This window comes from Castor canadensis, chromosome 16 (genome assembly GCF_047511655.1).
Source record: "Castor canadensis chromosome 16, mCasCan1.hap1v2, whole genome shotgun sequence".
In the NCBI taxonomy this organism is placed as follows: domain Eukaryota; kingdom Metazoa; phylum Chordata; class Mammalia; order Rodentia; family Castoridae; genus Castor; species Castor canadensis.
In genome coordinates, this window is record NC_133401.1 from 60,178,180 (window position 1) to 60,196,721 (window position 18,542).

At 43.1% G+C, this 18,542-nt stretch overlaps 1 protein-coding gene across 3 annotated transcripts in view; it reads left to right on the forward strand.

Annotated features, from left to right (window-relative positions):
* The window catches only part of Cdc42se2 (CDC42 small effector 2), an 88,416-nt gene extending 70,084 nt beyond the window's left edge, over positions 1-18,332 (forward strand). For 2 of the 3 annotated variants that reach the window (XM_020155474.2, XM_020155477.2), the window contains 3 exons: positions 10,245-10,346; positions 15,203-15,323; positions 15,801-18,332. In XM_020155474.2, coding sequence (XP_020011063.1) covers positions 10,245-10,346; positions 15,203-15,301 — 201 coding nt within the window. In that variant the 3' untranslated portion in view covers positions 15,302-15,323; positions 15,801-18,332. The remainder of the gene's footprint in view (positions 1-10,244; positions 10,347-15,202; positions 15,324-15,800) is intronic. The other variant, XM_020155476.2, reaches the window with a different exon arrangement.
* The last annotated feature ends 210 nt before the right edge of the window (positions 18,333-18,542 follow it).

An 18,542-nucleotide genomic window follows, 5' to 3' on the forward strand; every position in this document is an offset into this window, starting at 1 on the left:
ACTGGCGCCCAGCTAAAGTTTGATTTGTTTAAAAAAATTGAGACAACATTGTTTAGAGGCTTGGTTGTTGTAGAGTTGATTTTAATGAGAAGAATTATGCAACCTAATGGCTTTCCAAGAAAGCAAAACAGACACAAAAATGTAAAAACTATTCAGGGAGAATACCCGGTGAATATGTGAGGACTGAATGATGGCCAGGAGCCATCAAGAGACAGTTTGTTAGAGGATCTCAGATTTGAAGGGAAGATATTGTGGTTGATTGTATTGGCACATGTGTTCACAGATTTAAAGTTCTTATAGATATGCCTGTCATGCAGGAAGCACTCTGCAAGAGTTACCTACTATTATGTTTTGAAATGCATAGGCATTTCGAGCTGGAGTTTCTAAGGCATTGAGCTCTTGGTGTCTCTAGGAGTCTTGTTAGATGTGTACATTAAGGCTCTTCCCTAAACTTGCTGGATGTGAAGTTCTGCTTTAACAGACCTTCGGGGGTTCCGAGTGCACTGCACCTGAACAGTGAGGATAGTTGAACCACTCAGAGGGACAGCATTTCTGCGAAGTAGAGAAAATTCAACCAGAAGAAAAGAAACTCCATTAATTTCTAATACTATCCATGTAAAATGGGCCCTTGAAAAATACTTGGCCATAAAACTGAGTAAGACAGTAGTTCGTAGAGAACTGAGCTGGCATTGTTTCTTTTGAAGCCTTTTATTCATTCAGCAGCCATTTGTGGTCTTCTCTGTGTCAGGCACAGCTCCTGTCACAGAACTCTTGGTCATGTAGGAAATCCAGCTGATTAGATACATTACATACAATCCAATGTTTTCAGTGCTCTGATTGAAGTAGAAGTTGGGGACTCTTGAGTGCTGAGACAGGGACTCCCCCACAGCCTCCGCTCAGCTGGGTCTCACTAAGTGGGAAGAGATTGGGGTAAGGCATTTCATATAGTTCGTTAACATTATTGTCATGAGAGGTATTTTCATCTTTGTGTAAATGAAGATCTACTAGGAAGATCCTTTTACTTTATATTAAAAAGTATCAAATCAGCCAAGTGCCCGTGGCTCACGCCTGATCTCTTAGGAAGAGATCAGGAGGATGGCACTTCAAAGCCAGCCTGGGCAAATAGTTTCAGAGACCCTATCTCGAAAAACCCTTTGAAATAGGTCTGGTGGAGTGGCTCAAGGTGAAGGCCCCGAGTTCAAGCTCCAGTACTGCAAAAAAAAAAAAAAAAAAAAAATAAATATATCAAATCCCTTTTTATATTATAGGCTTTTGCTATAGACTAAATAGAAAGCACCTCATCACAAGGGAATCCCTGTTAATGCATTGTAGAAAACAAACAGCAACAAAGGTTGTTTTAGAAATGCCCTGCACCTAATTACACTGTTAGAATTTCAGAAAAGCAACTTTGCTTGTGTCACAGGCTCCCAGACTTTCTGGTTTTGGTGCTCATAGTTACTTGTCTTTGGTGGTACTGGGGTTTGAACTCAGAGCTTTGTTTTTGCTAGGCAGGTGTTCAGTCACTTTGAGCTATTCTTCCAGCCTGCCCTTAACTCTTTAATAATTTTTATGGTGTTCCTTGGCCACAATAAATACTGTGGAGCTTTGTTTCTCAGCTGATTTGGTGTAAATAAATTAGCGTTGACGTAAGAGATGCTGTGCATGCTAGGCCTTCCATAGCTTCTCACACCATGTGGCTGAATGGAACACCACTTCCTTTTTCAGTTTCGAAAGTCCTGACTTTTGAACAGTACTTCTTCGTTTTTTGTTTGTTTTGCTTTTTAAAGAATTTTCAATAACCATTGAAAACCCAGCTTTGAAAACATATGCCATTAAGAAAATGTCTGCTGTAGTCTGGAAATTGTGCACTATCTCAAGCTTGGAGCTCACAGTTTCATACAAACTGAGTATCACTGTGTTTCCCTCAATTTGAAAATACCCTGTGGTGGCCCTGGATGTTTGCTGTGGGATACTTTGAGGGCTGATTTGGAGATTGTGGGCTTCTGAGGTTTAATTCACAGATGCGAGATTGAGCTGCACAACTGTCTGCCGTAGGCCACAGAGCAGAGGCAGTAAGCACATTTTTCAGCCTGCCTTTTACTTAGTCCACACTGGCAGAAGTAATTGCTATTGTGTGCAGCTTTTCACTGCCTCTGGCAGGTGTCTTCATTCTTTCTGTTCATTCTCTGTGTCTTCTCTGTGCTCTCACCTTAGGTCTCTACTGACTCTTAAAATCTGCCCTTCACTTGCTTCTCAGTGCCTGTTTGCATGTTAAACTGCCCAGAGTCGTCTTCGAGGGATTTGTGACTTTTGAGTGATTAAGTAATTACTGTTTCCTGCAAGCTACAAAGTGACCCACATTCTAGAAATGTATGGGAGGTGGAATATTAATATTGCTACAAAAAGTATTTGAAAAATTAAGCCTTAAAATTATGGATGGAAAGTTTATACATCCTGAATTTACTCTTTCACAAAACATTTGTTGGTGAGTTACTAGTGCCGCATATACTGCTGGCATTTGTGGACTCACTTCTTTTTCTTTTGTTCAAACTCAGAGCATTATATATGCTAAGCACATGCTCTATGACTGAGCTCCTCCCCTGGCTCAAATTCACATTCTGCATGCTGTATCTGTGTAGGAGCACATCTACCATCCACTTGAAATGTGTATGTGTAGATTTTACGTCATGAGAGGTAAATGCGAGGCACACTGGGAGCACAGAAAGGGTACCTAAGCCTAGACCAGAGGGTGTAAAGTAGTAAGGCTTGGATGAGTTATGAGTTAGGTTAAGGCACAGTAAAGGTCTTTCCAGGCACAGAAGTGAGGATGCCCCACAGATGTAGAGAAGTACAAGTAGCAGGTGATAGCTCAGAATACATCTAGATTCAGGATGAGGAATATTGGGAGGGGAAAGAAGGCTATAAAGCTGGGAGGAAGCTAGGAGAAACCTGGGAGGCCTTAGCAGTGATGTAGGTGAAGGTAGCGGGAAGAGGGAACTGAGCCTGTGGCAGTGAAGTGGGGATGGAGAGTAGGAAGGTCCCCAAGATATATGCCAGAGAAGGAATAAGGCAGTCCTGAAAATGTGGCTTTTAACAACAGTTATTTACCAAGGTAGGGCATGAAGAGGAGGAAGAGAAGTGCTAAGATTGTGTAGTCATTTAGTTTTGGACAGGGAGTTTGAGTGCCCTGTCCTGACATTCCTATGGAGGTGTGCAGTAAGGTTTTGAATGTATAGTCTAAAGCCCAGTAGTCACCGGCATAGATTCAGTAGGTGGAGACTTGGGAGAGGGAAGAAAAGGGATGTCGAATAGCCTGGAGAACACCAGTGTACAAAAGCAGAGGGGTCAGTGGGAAACCAGAAAAAGTCCTGAAAGAAGAATCTCACAATAGTTCTTCCAAACCAGTGTTGGTGGCTCATGCCTGTAATACTAGCTACTCAGGAGGCAGAGATCAAGAGCATCATGGTTTCAGTCCTGCCCAGGCAAAAAGTTCTCAGGACCTCATCTCAGCTAGTAGCTGAGTACAGTGCCACACACTGTCATTTCAGTTACCATAGGAAGTACAAGTAGGAGGATTGCAGTCCATACTGGCCTGAGTAAAAAGTGAGACCCTATCTCAAAAATAACCAGAGCAGTCCAGGGCCTGGTAGCCCATGCCTATAATTGTAGCAATTTAGGAGGCAGAGATCAGGCCTGGGCAAATAGTTCACAAGACCTTATCTTGAAAATATATAACATAAAACAGGGCTGATGGAGTGGCTCAAGTTGGTAGAGCACCTGTCTAGCAAGCATGAAGCCCTGAGTTCAAACCCCAGTATTGTCCAACCCCCCAGAAGTACTTGTATTGGAAATACATACTTGCTAGTTTTTAAGATTTAAGCAGTTGCTCTGTGGACATACATTTTCACCATGACCACAACACACGTTCTACCTCTCCCTTTGTGCTCATGGTGATTCCTGATTAGTCTCATCTTCCTACCTTTGAGTTCAAGAGCTTGTCCACATGAGCTATAATGGCAGTGAGAGGGGTTGGTTCAAGAGAGGTAATAGAGCCAGGAGTAGTGGAGCATATCTGTAATCTCTGCTAGAATTTATAGAGTTGCCAGAGGAAGTTCTGTGGTGACCTCAGAGGACACTTTTTCTTGTTGTTAGTGATATGTTTGTTGCTCCTCTAGAGACCACTGCACACAGAAGGATGGCCTCCACTGTATGCAGCTCTGTGGTTACCAGCCTCAGACCAACATTGATATGGGAGGAGGGCAGAGCTGAGAGAGCTGTGGGGAAATGCCTCAAGCTCTGGACTGGACTGAGCCTGCTATCCCGGCCCTCACTGTTCCAGCCATTTCTGCTGCTTTTCTGGGTGCTTTGATCTCTAGAGAAGCAGTGTTACTGCAGCTAGCCGTACGCAGTATATATTTTAAAAGCTTAAAGTACCGTGAGCAAGCTATATCTTGCAGTAGTTTTTCAGGAAGACAGGAATGGGTAGGGGGTTACCTGGGAAGTGGAAGGCATTAGAAGGAAGTAAGTTCTGAAGGGCTGTAGATGTGAGTGCAGCCATGTCTGTTATTCTATGCGTGACTAGGACACAGGACGGAAGGTCTTATGTGAAGTTGTAAGAGTTGCAGGGAGCCATATGAATTAACAGATCTTTTTCAAACTTCCTACTGGGAAAACTATCCAACACACAGAAGCAGAAGAGAGTTCTGTCTCTCCCTCCCTCCCACGTGTGTAGCCCCCAGCTGCAGTAGTGATCAGTTAGGAGGCATCATTTTTCACCCTGAACCCCTGGGGATAATTTTAAAGCAATTCTAGATACCACATTTCAACCAAAAATATTTCAGTATGTATCTCTTAAGTTTTGTTGTTGTTTGTTTTTTGGGCAGTGCTGAGGATGGGACCCAGGGCTTTGCATATGCTAGGAAAGTGCTGTACCACTGAGTTACGTGTCCAGCCCAAGGAGATTTTAAAAACATCTTCAGTGAGTAATAATTGGCACACAGTTTGATCAGTCATGAAACCACCATATCCATCACCCCAAAAGTCCTTCAGACATTTTCGTAATCCTCACCCCATTCCCTCTTCCACATAGCCTCAGATCTGCTGTCACTATACATTGTGCCAAAATTTATATAAATGGGATCGCATAGTACGTATACTTTCATGTGCTTTTTCTTCAGCAGTTATTTTGAGTCATTCATGTTACAGCATGTATCATTAGTCCATCCCATCTTATTGCTGAGATAACAAACGTTATTACCACATACCAAAGCAAATTTGAAATAATTCCTTACCAGTCATTTGTCCAGTTTCCTCATTATCTGATTTTTTTTTTTAGTGTTTTGAACTCGGGGCCTGGTGCTTCAAAATATGTTTTTGTAGTTGGTTCAGATCAGGATGCAAATAAGTTTCATGCTGTAGCAACTTTTTGAGTGTAACCTTTTATTTCCTCTCCTGGATCTATCTGCTTTAGATTAGGGGGTCATTACTATTGATCTTGCTGCAATATAGTTACGCAGAAATGTCACGGAAGAGACATTTTGCTGCCTCCTCTCCACACTAGTACAGCCATTCATGTCTGTTTGCCTCTAGTGCTTGACCCTAGCACAGAATAAAAAGTACTTTAAACATGGCAAGAACTATTGGATTGCTGGCTGTCTGTATGGGTCCCAGCGAAGTTTCCAGGAAGCAGCAGTCTGCACAGCAGAGTAAGAGCTCCCTTAGCACACTTCCTGTTTTTCTTGCAGAGGCCTGACTCTGGAATTCCCCTGTTTGCAACCATTTACATCTGCGTCTGTCTTAAATTCTTACTACTGTATGCCAGAAAAGTGGGCTCCTCTTCAGTGTCCATGTTGGGTCTCAAAAATAGTATTTTTCTTTTTTGTTGTTGTTTCTGTTAGTTTTGTTTTTTTGCAGGGAGGGGGGTTGGTGGTAGTGGGGTTTGAACTCAAGGCCTGGTGCTATCTAGGCAGGCCCTCTGTCACTTGAGCCCATATCCCTATTCCTTTCTGGCTTTAATTATTTTTCCAGATAGGTTCTCTATTTTTGCTAGGGCCTTCTGTGTAGTTGGGATTACAGAGGTGAACCACCACACTAGAGATGGGATCTTGCTAACTCTTTGCAGGGATGGTCTTGAACCATGATCCACCTGATCTTTCCATCTCCTTAACAGCAGTGAATATAGGTATGAGTCACCACACCCAGCCTTGTATATTGTTTTTGTGAGACAAGTTCTTGCTATTGTAGCCCAGATTGGCCTGCCTCAGCTGGGAATACAAAGTGGGGTATCACGCCCAACTTTGTATTTTTAGGACATTTATACTTAGAATCTCTGTATTTGACTAAAGTGCTATAGTAGTCTCAAGAACACCTTGACCTCTGTGTGGCTCTGCTTCCCCCCCCCCCCGCCCCCTCCTTCTCTGAAGCCTTATTAAAGCTGATAATCCTCTTGGTTTCTTCACCTCTTTAGTTGGAAACAGTATGATGTCTTCTGTCTTAAGGGGAAAAATTCAATCTGTCCTCATTTCCTTTTCTTCCTTCAGATACTGCCCTGTCCTTCTGCCTCCTTCCTGTCCAGAAGGCTGAGTCCTCTCCCACCCTTGGCTGTCCTCCCTATTCTCTCCACTGTGTCTGTGGCTGGCTGCACTGGCCAGGTACATGTGGTTGCCTGCCCCAGGGAACCACGGCACCTTACCCTGGCCTCAGCGCCCTCTGGTGCCTGCCCCTGGTTCTCCTTGCCACTCAGTCTTCGCAAGCTCCTTTCAGCTTGTTCTCTACCGCTAGCCTGGGTTCCTCTGTGTGCCATTCTCTAGGAAATCTTATCAGCCAGCTTCGTGATGCTGGTGACTTTTTATTCTGCACTAAGGTCTAAGAAGTAGAGGCACACATGCAGAATGGCTGTGCTCATGCTGAGAGATGAGACAAAGTGTCTCTTCCTGTGATATTGCTGCACACTTGCACCACAATAAGATCATTACTAGTGGCCCCTAATCTAGAACAGCTACGGTTTAGCCTCGTTCAGAACTCCACGTATGTCCCTCTTGTTTTCTTGGTGATGTCACTTCAGATTCAGTGTGTCTTAAACAGAATCTTTCATCTTCTTCCTCAGAGCTGATCCTCATCCAATATCATTTTCATGCAAGGGACTGCACAAACCCCTCCACCCTGAGGTCTGTGCATATTCACCTCTCCCTCAGCTCCAGCTCCAGCCAGCAATCAAGTGCTGCTGGTTTTGTCCACTGCACACTTCTCCAGCCTGCCCACTTCTTTCCATCCTGCTAACTATGATAACTTCTTTTGGTGTCTTCCAGTTGCTTTTTTCCTGTAGCTGTTGTGGAGTCGCCTTTTAAAACCACTTGGTCATGTTGTTCCCTGCTATAAAAGCTTTTTAATTATCTCCTGTTCTCAGGAAGTGCACAGTGAGCCCCGTGCATTGTATACAGACCCTGTGTGCAGAGGCTGCCATTTTCATCTTCACTCTCTATCCATTCCATGCTCTGGCCATGGTCCTCCTTTCCCTTCTAGGACAGCCATGCTCCTTCCAGCCTTAGGGAAGGAGGGACTGAAAGCGTCTACTTTCGTATCTCAAAAACAAGGGGAAATGAGATGACATGAAGGAAACTCCCAACTCAGTAAAGTTCAAGTTGAAAGTATCTATTTTCAGATTTATGAATTGGCTACCTCCTAACAGTCATCATAAAAGAAGTAAGGTGAAATCCTCCCACTGTTTGCATTCCAATGTGAGAGTAGCTTCTTTGGAACCTGTTCACTTACGCTTCTGAACTCCTCCCTCAGGAATCATGTGTGCTACATAGTGGGTGGTGGCCCCAGCTCACCATGGTGACTTTTCTCCTGCAGCATCAACCTTTAGCACCTCAGTTGTTGGAATAAATCACTTAGTGTGTGGGTGCAGGCCAAGTACAGCTTCTGCCAAGCCCCCACACACCCTCCTGGAGGAAATGGTACAGATTCAAGCCTATTAGAAGTTGCTCCTGAGCTGGTCATGTGGCACATGCCTACCATTTTGTGATCATATTGAGTGTGCAAGGGCAGGGTGGAATGACTCAAGTGGTAAGAGCACCTGCCTAGCAAGTGTGAGGCCCTGAGTTCAAACACCAGTGCCACAAAAAAAAAAAAAAAAGCCAAGAACCTAGAAGCCTTTGTGTCCACCCTTCAGTCAAGGGACCTGCTGGGGGGAAGAAACCCCAGTAATTTGTCCTGTGCATGTGCTCAGAAACTTCATATCCTCTGATGGTGGAGATACATTTGAATGGGCTTGGACGAACAGCTTCCTAACAAGGCAGATGTAGTGGAAACTTAGCAGTGTATTATCAAAAAGAAACAAGGCACAAAACTACTGTTAGCATCTTCTTTTGCTACTTCAGTTCTAAAAGAGAGAAACTAGCATTGTTTGTTAAGGCTTATTTAGGGATTTGTGCTTTCTTGGCAGGCGGCGGTACTGAGGATCGGATTCAGGGCGTTGTGATTACTAGGCCAGTGCTCTACTACTTGAGTTATCTCCTGGTCCTTTTGCTTTGTGGGTCTTTCTTAGCTAGAGTCTCTTGCTTTTGCTCAGGTGGGCCTTAGACCATGATTCTCTTGTCTCCAAATCCTGAGTAGCTGGGGTTATAGGTGTGTACCTCTGCAGCTGGCCAGGTATTATGCTTTATTATCCCAAACAAGAACAGTATGAAGAGAAGTTTGTTGACCAGGGTGGGTAGAAAAACAAACTCCAGTTTGTGTAAAAGATGGGAAGCAGGGTAGAGGAAACCAGTGCATTACTGGCCTGTGGCACGTAGACCAAAGGATGGCTGCCAGGGGCCATGTTTGGTTAGGGCCAGTGAGCCTTTCCATGAGGCACTTCTGAGAGCACTTAGAACAGCAGCATGCAAGAAAAAGCTAGGAAGAGACTAGTGTTTCATGCTAAGAAAAACCAAAAAACATAGAGGGTCTGGATCCTCTCTTGCCTTTTTTTTCCCCCCTGTGCTATTGGGGTTTGAACTTAAGGCCTCATGCTTGCAAAGCAGACACTCTACTGCCAGTCCTCTCTGAGCTTTCTGATAGCTTTTTAACCTGAAACTTTTATATGGCTCTGAGGAACAGGGTCCTAAAAGACAGACTGAATTTCTTACAAATCACCAGTCCTTATGAGGGCTTGAAGTAACTAATTTGGAAAAGTAAAGAAATGAGAGTTTTTTGCTACCTATTGTTATCATAATTCATACAGGAAGAAAATGAAAACTTGTACAACAAACCCTCACAGATTTAAAGACCTCTTGGAAAATAACAACAAAAAATAGTTGCTGCTATTGAAAAAAATTGACCTAGAGCTGAGGTCAGTAAAACTGCTACTTGTAAGCCACACGTGGCCTGCCACCCTGTCCCACGCGAGATGGTGCAGGAGCACAGCTGCACTCCTACAAAGGCAGAGGCGAGTGAAAGCTAGGCCTGCAAGCTTAAAGTGTTTACCCTTCAGCCTTTAAGAAAAAGTCTGTGGACTCATGAAGGGGAGGGACCAAGTTGTGTTACTTTCCAGTACAAAAAAAAGCATTAAGAGAAATTTAAAACAATGTCTAAACACTTAAGAAATGTGAATGATTTTGCTTAGACACATGCACAGACACTCAGAGATCCCTGTAGCAGGAGCTCTAGAAATAGCATGAAGGAACACATGGAGCAAAAATCAAAGAAATAGTAGAAGAAAACTTGGTTCAAAGATACAGAAAACCTGTGTTCAGATAGAGAGGGGTCACCATTGCCAGAACCTAGGGGTCAAGGAAAACTTGGGAGTGATCTAAAATAAGCTTTGTTTCTGGAGAAATCTCAGATGATTAGTGAAACATAGCAGCAGGGTAAAGAAATGTATCTTGTGAGGCAGTGGATGAGTGTATTGGTGGAAACAGGACTTTGCTGCTTGTTGATGGCATTAGCCTGTCACTGCCCGAGGGAGGAAAAGCTCATGGTTATTGTGCACACATGTGATGGTCAGAGCTCGGCCAAATCATCCACTTAGCCCTACATAACCTGTTATTCTCCTTTTCTAGTCATTTGTGTGTGTGGTGTGTGTGTGTGCGCGTGTGGGTTTTAGAAGAGGTAATTGTGATGATCTCAGTGAAGCATCTTTGTGTCCTGGGTAAGTTTATTGACTGTTAATCAAAGTCACTGACTTACCCATTTATAGGAATCTACCAGAATAAGCTTCTTTGTTAGTGAGATCATTTTCTAAGCACACCATTCTCTGATTTTAGAAAAGGCGACGACGTATTGACCGAAGTATGATTGGAGAGCCAACAAACTTTGTCCACACGGCTCATGTGGGATCAGGAGACCTGTTCAGTGGGATGAATTCCGTAAGTATGTTGGTGGATGTGCACGCAGGGCCTTGGCATAGTCACGTGACACCTTGTCTGTACCCTTTGAGTCACATAATGACGAATGAACTTGTAGACACAATGTAAATATAGCTGGTCCCCTTACAGCTGTTGGCTCAGCTGCTGGGTTCAGCCAATCACAGATGGAAAATATTGGAAAACAGTTGCATCTTTACTGAATATGTACAGACCTTTTCTTGTCATCATTCCCTAAACAATAGAGTATGACCACTCTTTAATGGTATTTATGTTGTACTAAGTACGGTGAGTAGTCTAGCAATGAGTTAGAGCAGGGGAGAACATGCACAGGTTGTTTGCAAGCCACACCACTTACATACATAAGGGGCCCCAGCACCGGGCTGTGGGTGTCCACAGGGGTTCTGGATTCCGAGGGGCGACTGTGCATACTGTGAGCATACAGGAGAAGAAAGGATTAATCTCTCTTTTTTTTATTTTTAATTTACTCATATGTGTATACATTGTTTGGGCCATTTCTCCCCCCAGTTAATCTCTTCTGATTTGCCAAGTTACAGATTTGTTTTTTGTGAAGTCTTCATGGCTGCCTTCCTTCCTCTTGAATAAGTACTTTAACACTTTGAAGGATTGAGATTCATAATAGAGGTTAATATCCCATTGATTCTTACATTGCCATCAGAGGGATCAGTGTTTTTTTTTTTTTTTTTTTTGGTGGTTATATTGGGGTTTGAGCTCACGTTCTCAGTCTTGCTAGGCAGGTGCTCTGCCATTTGAGCCATTCTGCCAGCCCTTTTTCTCATTGAGTATTTTTGAGATAGGGTCTTGAGAACTATTTGCCCAGGCTGGCTTCAAACCGAGATCCTCCTGATCTCTGCCTCCTCCGTAGCTAAGATTATAGTCGTGAGCCACCAGCACCCACTGCAGATCACTCTTTTAATGATATTCAGTCTCTTTGTTCTTTTAAGTTCAGTTACTTGCGTTTTGCAAACATTTTTATTGCATTTACTTTATAAAATGTCAGCCTTTTATCTGTTGATGTTAAATTGTTTGTGATTTGTTTATTGATGCTAACGTAAGTTCAGCAGAAGCAGAGGATTAGGGGTTGCACCTACCCCTTTAGGGCAAAGCAGAGGACATAAGGAATGAGAACCTTTTCCTAGAGGTTTTAGTACACTTCTGAATAGACTTTAGTTTCACACAGCTGAACTCTTTCTTTCAGTCTTTTAAGTCTTTATTAGCTAAATTAACTTTCAAGGGGGGCTTCATTGTGATATTAACACACTTATATAATGTACTTTTATCAGGTTCACCCCATGTATATTACTAAGTCCCCTTTTCCCCTTTTGACAGTTTTTAATGGATTTCCTTATGCTATTTTCATATCCACACCCATCACTCTCTCCTTTTCCCTCCTCTTAATCTCACTGTCCCCTCCCTAAGGACTCCCCCTTTTATAATCATGTCAATTTTTTTTAAAGTCTAGATTCCACAATGAGCAAAAGCATGCAATTATTTGTCTTTGTGAGGTTGGCTTATATTCTTTCATTTTCATGTCGAGAGAACCAGGACCCATTGAGGTGGCTCATGCCTGTGGTCCCAGCTATCAAGAGGTAGAGATCAGGAGGACCAATGTTCGAGGCAGAGTTCAAGGCCAGCTCAGGCAAAAGTTTAGCAAAGCCTTATCTCAGCAAACAAGCTGGGTATGGTGGCATACTACTCCAATCCCAGCAGTGGAGGAGGCTTAGGTAGGAGGATCACCATTTGAAGCCTTCCATGGACAAAAATGTGAGCCCTAGCCAAAAAAATAATGAATGCCCTAAAGGGCTGGAGGCATGGCTCAAGTGGCAGAGCACTTGCCTAGCAAGCACAAAGCTTGAGTTCAAACTCCAGTTAAGCCAGCCCCCCCCCCAAAAAAACAAACAAACAAAAAAAGAATGAGAAGCAGAGTCAAGTAAAGGCTCTTAACAGTCTCTTCAACAAAGAGACTCAGTGAATCTGAGGCCTCTTTTGCCCCTACACCTAAAGTAAATGGGTGTCCAGGTGATCCTAACTGCTCAAAATTATCACCCGTTGTATTGGGGCTTACTGACATTAACAAATTACTTAGCCAGAGAGCAGGGTCTTCTCAAGTAGGTGGATGGTATCTTGGACACAGCAAACCCAAGCTACCTCTCTGTTACTAGGTAAGCAAAGGAATGCCATTTGTAGCTTCCTGGAAAGGAAATGGTCTGTTTGTTTTAAATCTGCAGGGAAAGCACTTTGCTTCACTTGACTCTGTTTGTGGAAGTGGAAGGGTGTCATGTGGCTATCAAAAGACGGTCAGTAGCTTAGTCTGGATCAACATGGCAAGAAAGACCAAAGATGTTCCTTTTATTAAGTAATTAATATGATTATTAGGGATAGAATCAAATGTCATCTTTACCACTTCAGAGTGTAGCCCAGGATGTCCTTGAATTCACCGTCTTCTTGCCTCAGCCTCTGGTGTAGCTGGGATCACAAGTATGTGCCCCCATACCCGCCTACCACTTAAGATTTAAGATTTTTAAAAAACCCAACTATATAGGAAAAATTATCTTTTAGTTCATAGTATTTGTTAAGCTTTTAAATCTTGTTCATGCACAGTTCCAAATTTTCTATAAGATTCCTTCTGGCATTTTGTCTCAATGGAATGTGGAGTTAACTCTTTTGCTTGCCATAAGCTGAGGTGGAGCCTAGGGACTGTGCCTTCCGTGGCCTCTTCACCTCAGATGCAGGGTCACGGGGCCTCAGCATGCTCTGCCCTGCATGCAGAAGCTTCTCTGGGACCTTAGAAAATGTGTTTCAGTTCTTTAGAACCAAAGGCTCTGTGTAGTCACTTCCTGGTGAGTCTTTGTCTCCAGAGCTCCAGGTTCTTGCTGTGAGGGAAGTCACTCACACCAGAGTCTGCAGGTGTCACTGCTGTGCGCTCACTGGCATTCTCTGTGCTGTGACAGTGAGGGTGAGACAAAACCTAGGTGGAGGTGCTGTTATGCTGACGTATTTCCAGCGAAGGCTGCCTTCTGAGCACTAAGCAGCTGCACGGTGAGCGCGGCCTTGCCTGACCTGTACTGCTGAACGCTTAAATGACTTCTCATTTCACCCTTTCGAAATACCCAGCTTTTCCCAGAGCTGCCTTATAACTTCTTGCCAGGAATGATGTGTGTGACCCTTTCAATAATGCAACCCTGTTGTTTATACGTTGTGCATTCACAGGCACAAAATCCAGTGACATTGAAGGGTTACTGACTAGAGAACCCAGGCCTCAGTTTGGCACTGCACATCTGGCTATCTGAGGACCTTTTTCCTTCTTAGAATCTGTACAGCATTGTCTTACTGTTTTTGGATAGGTTTAACGTAGCCACAGATGCTAACATGTGCTGGGTGGCAGATTATTTGGTAAAAGCAGCTAAAATCAAGTTCATGTCACATTGCCATGATGCCACTACTGCAGAGGCGCAGGTGATGAATTAAGTAAATGTCACAGCACAGCAGGGCATCTGTCTTGGTCGAGCAGGCTTGCCTAGAGACCTTAAAAATTGCCCTGTAGATTTTAGTTTTTCCTGTACTCTGACTAAAAGTCCTCGTTTGGTTAACATGAGTTTAGGTGCTACACTGAGTTTGTGTGATGTCACCAGAGCAGCTTTGCCCTGCGTAAGTAAAACTATCAGAGCAGTCAGTGTGCTCATTCAAGAGCCAGTTCTGCACTGAAACCTTTGTGGGTCTAAATAAGCAGTGCATTTTGTGTATTATTATTCTTTTCTATTAGCACATTTTAAGTGTTTTATTCCAAAAGTAACTTTGACAAGTCTTGCTACTTTCTTTAAATATAATAATTTGACTCAGGATCACCAATGCAAAAAGCACTCTCATGCTGTGCTTTGCATTGTATGCGCATTTGTTTCAACAAAGCCAGAGCCTACCCCACTCCTGTGTCTCACGTTCATGTGTGGTGTATGTACGAATCTCACACATATCACAAAGTAGCTGAGTGATGTGCTTAGATGAGCTTTGCACCTGATATTTTGAGAGGATGGATACTTTACCCACTTACAGGATTAATAAGTAAACTTGCAGCCAAGTGCCAGTGGCGCCTGTAATCCTAGCTACTGAGGAGGCAGAGATCAGGAGGATCGTGGTTAGAGGCCAACCCAGGCAAACAGTTCTTAAGACTTATCTTGAAAATACCCAACACAAAAATGGGCTGGTGTTGTAGCTCAAGCTGTAAGACAGCCTGCCTAGCAAGCATGAGGCCTTGAGTTCAAACCCCATTACCTCAAAAAAAAAAAAAAAAAGTAAATATAACTACAATCGGTCTTTGGGTTTTTAGACAATTTTTCCCCCTTTATCAGGTTGTATTATGACTGACAGATCTCTGGTTTCTCTCTCTGTTGGCCAGTTTCATGCATGCTTATTTTCTTTCTTTGGAGCCTGAGTGACTGAGGTAGCAGATGGGGTGTCTGCAAGTTAAGATTCTTGAGATTGAGAACAGAAAGTTGACTTGACTTGTGTGTTTCCCCAGTCTTTGTGATGTTGTTGAGGGCTCTGTGCATTACAAAACTGACTGTTCTTTAACTGGGAAGTAGAGAAAGGAAGGGGAGGAGTCATTGGAAAAAAGGCTGTCAAGTAGCTAGCCCTTATAACCAGAAAAAATTTAAGTCCATAAAAATCTATAATTAATACCATCAATATTATATAATTAATATATACATTTATTTATTTATTTATTCTTCTGTAAAAGTGCTCTTCTGAAGAAAGTCCAGCTAAAATGCTGGGAAAAGAATAGTTTGGTTGCCCTGGACCTAGTTCCTGACTGCTTCTGTTCTGTTCGGGCTTGTTATTAGGTTAGCTCCATTCAGAACCAGATGCAGTCCAAAGGTGGCTATGGAGGTGGGATGGCTGCCACCGCACAGATGCAGCTGGTGGACACGAAGGCCGGATAGCCCTGGCTCCTGCCCTGCTCCTGTGAGTACTCAGGCCGGGGCCAGCCCTCAAATGCAGCAGTGAAGCCTTGAGGTTTAAAAGTGCATTTCATTCTCTTACTTTTATTAATTATGAACTTACTGGGAAAACCAAAAAAATTTTTTGGCCAAGTGTTTAAAGGATCAGACATAGGCAGTGACTGCGTGTTAAATGTAAATTTGGGGTAGTTTTCCTGTAAACAGCTTTATATATTTAAGATGTCTGGGTGGAAGGAGGTTTTTGCCTAGGGTTTCTGGTGACAAGATGCTGCTTTTAACAGGAGTGAAATGATCGTTTTAAGTGTTGATACTGTAGGTACCATGATAACCTCACCAGTAGTGGAATAATTTTGTAGCTAGCACTTTATTATTTACAAATCTTCCATTATAAGCATTTCAAATGAAAAGAGAAAGACTACTTTTAATGAGGATGAGCTCTGAAAGTCTAAAAATAATTTGAATTTTTCTTTTGGTTTTATAGGTCATTATGAATCTATTATTTCTGTCCACTGTTCTATAATTTTTTGTCTTGTGATTGCATTTCTTTTATTTTTAATTATAAAAAAGAAGTGTGACGGCAGCCTGTTCACCCACCCGTGATTCTCCAGTGAGACATTACTGTTCTGCTCTGAAGACGATACCGCCAGGCGACCCTGCATTTCCTTCAACTGGCGTGCATGCCTTTGGACTCTGGACAGAGTTCTTTGGATTGTAGCTGAACTTTCGATGTTTAATCAACATGGATCTTATCTTAGCATGATCTGTTTTGCGAATGCTAGCACCATTTTGCGATTTTTCCATTTTAAACGTTTTCTTTCTGCCTCCAACCCTCTGCCTTATGATTTTACTGGTAAGCAAGAACCTGCTGTTATTTGCTAACTTATCACCTTTGTGTATATTTTGGAAGGTATGAGACCCACAAGCACAACGATCATTGCCTTTGTTTGGAGCTTGGGCCGGATAGACCTCTGTGTTACATGGAGTTGCTCTGATGGGAACCCAGGTGGTGCTAAAGCCAGGCAGCTCTGTGCTGCCCTGGGCCGAGAGGACCTGCTGCAATTGAGGAAATTTAGCTGTGGCACTGAGTCACATGAGTTTCACAGAAAAAGACGACTGTGTAGCTCATGTCGGAAGTATGGCTTTCGGTCTATTTGAGTAGAACTGAAGTAAGAGAAAAGCTTGTTTCCTGAGGCTGTCATTTGGTTGCCCACGTTGAGTGTATTTATTTAGAGAGCAAGGGCCTGTGATTGTGACTCAGGTGACTGTGCATCTGAGTGGGGCCGGAAATGCTCATGCAGCCTTGTTCTGAGCGTCTCCGTTCTTTGTGAACTTGTCACTTTTATCTTTGTTTCATGTTTAATATTTTGGTATCCAGTTGTTCCTGCCAGCAGTGTGTTGAACTTCTGTCCTCAGCATCTCACTGCAACCGGCAGTCACTGGGCTTCTGGATTCAACATATTTGAAGGCCATGGAAGTTGCCAAGAGCAACACAGTGACCTGGTGAATCACTGCCAGTGAGAACAACCTGTGCACTGACACTTTAGGGTGTTGGTAAGAAACCTTTGCGCAGGTTCAAAACGGTTGCATCTTTCATAAGTTTTTTGTTGAAACCTGATGTGCAGTTCAGGCCTAGGACTGGCTTGGATAGGAGTGACACATGGGACTCAGTGGAAAACGTTAAGAGGGTTGAGGTCAGAGTGGAGGGGACAGCAGTCCTTTCCCTGTTGTCTCATTCGCCTCTTGTCCCTCACTTTGTCCCTTTCTTGTGAAATAGGCAGCAAGAAATGCTAGGTTTACCGAGGTAAAAACAGAAGCAATACTCTCCAGCAGATAGGCACCAGCTGATTCAGTGCTTGTATTTCACAGTTTTGAGCCTTCATAGGTGTTGATCACAAACACAGGGAGAGTGTTTCAAGGGAAAACATTCTGCATTTTAATAACTTGTAAGGTTTAATTCATCTGTTGTCTTTGATTCACCTGTGGACACTGCATTCTGGAATCTGCCTGAGAACCACTGTCACTCTGTTCTGCTGGGGTCAGTTTCCTGCCAGGAACACTGATGTCTGCACACGCTTTAAGATGGACTGGATTTTCTTGGCATTATCTGCTCTGATGCGTTTTGACTTTTAAAATTAGTACACTTTTATTGTCCTATAATTCCCAGAACAGCAGTATAGGGAACGATTGTCCCTTTTCCCAACTTGGAATTTTATTCTTGTTCCAGTCGCTGTCATTTTTGGTGCTCCAAGAGCAGCGTGTCTTGGAACCTGTCATGGTAAGTGAGAGGTCTTCAGCCTATCACTGTTCTGCTGCTGCCACTAATGTCACAGCACAGCACTGACACTGCACACGAGCACAGGCCAGTAGCACCTGGGAAGGGCCCTGGAGAATCAAGATCGAAGAAAAACACAAAGGCTAACCTTGGACGGGAGCCTATTGTGCAGGCCCTGGGGTGTCGGCGGTGTGGAGGGAGGCAGACTTTCCACCTTCAGATATGGAACTGTAAGCTCCCTACCAACCTATCTTATTTTTAAATTAAAGCTAATAAGATTTTCATATCAGAACCCATTCTAAACATGTGTAACAACTGGTAAGCAAGACACAGAATGAAGATTTACTCACACAGGTTCTGTTAAGATTTGCATTCTGTAAAAGAGGTACTTTCCCACGGTGCAGCACGGAGTGGCTGGAGGCACAGAGTGGGGATGCTGGCTGTGTGAGCTGGACCCCACAGTGCGTGTGAGGCCTGATCAGCGCACCTCGAGAAACACTCCGAGTACACGAGCATTCACTGTTGCTGGATTACAGCTGTTCCATCATAGAGAACAAGTTTGCCTTGATTTTGTTTCAAATGACTTCTGTGCAGCATCCAGAAGATAGAATTGACATATTTTTATAATTATTATAAGCATACTTTTTTGTACATTGTGTTCATTCTTGAATAAAGTGAGTTCAGTGTTGGCTTGTAGATATTAAAAAGAATTGATTTTGATTCAATAAATGTTTTCTTTCAGTCCTGGTTTGGTTTATCCTTTTTTCAATGCATTTTTTCTTTTCTTTCAAAAATTGTTTACCAGAATTCACATAGGTGGCATTCTTACATTTTCAGTGATGATCTTTTATGCAAAAACAGTTCACACTTTTTGCTTTAAAAGAGGATTTAAAAGCTGGGCATGGTAGTAAATGCCTATAATCCCAGCTCTCAGGAGGCCGAGTCAGGGAA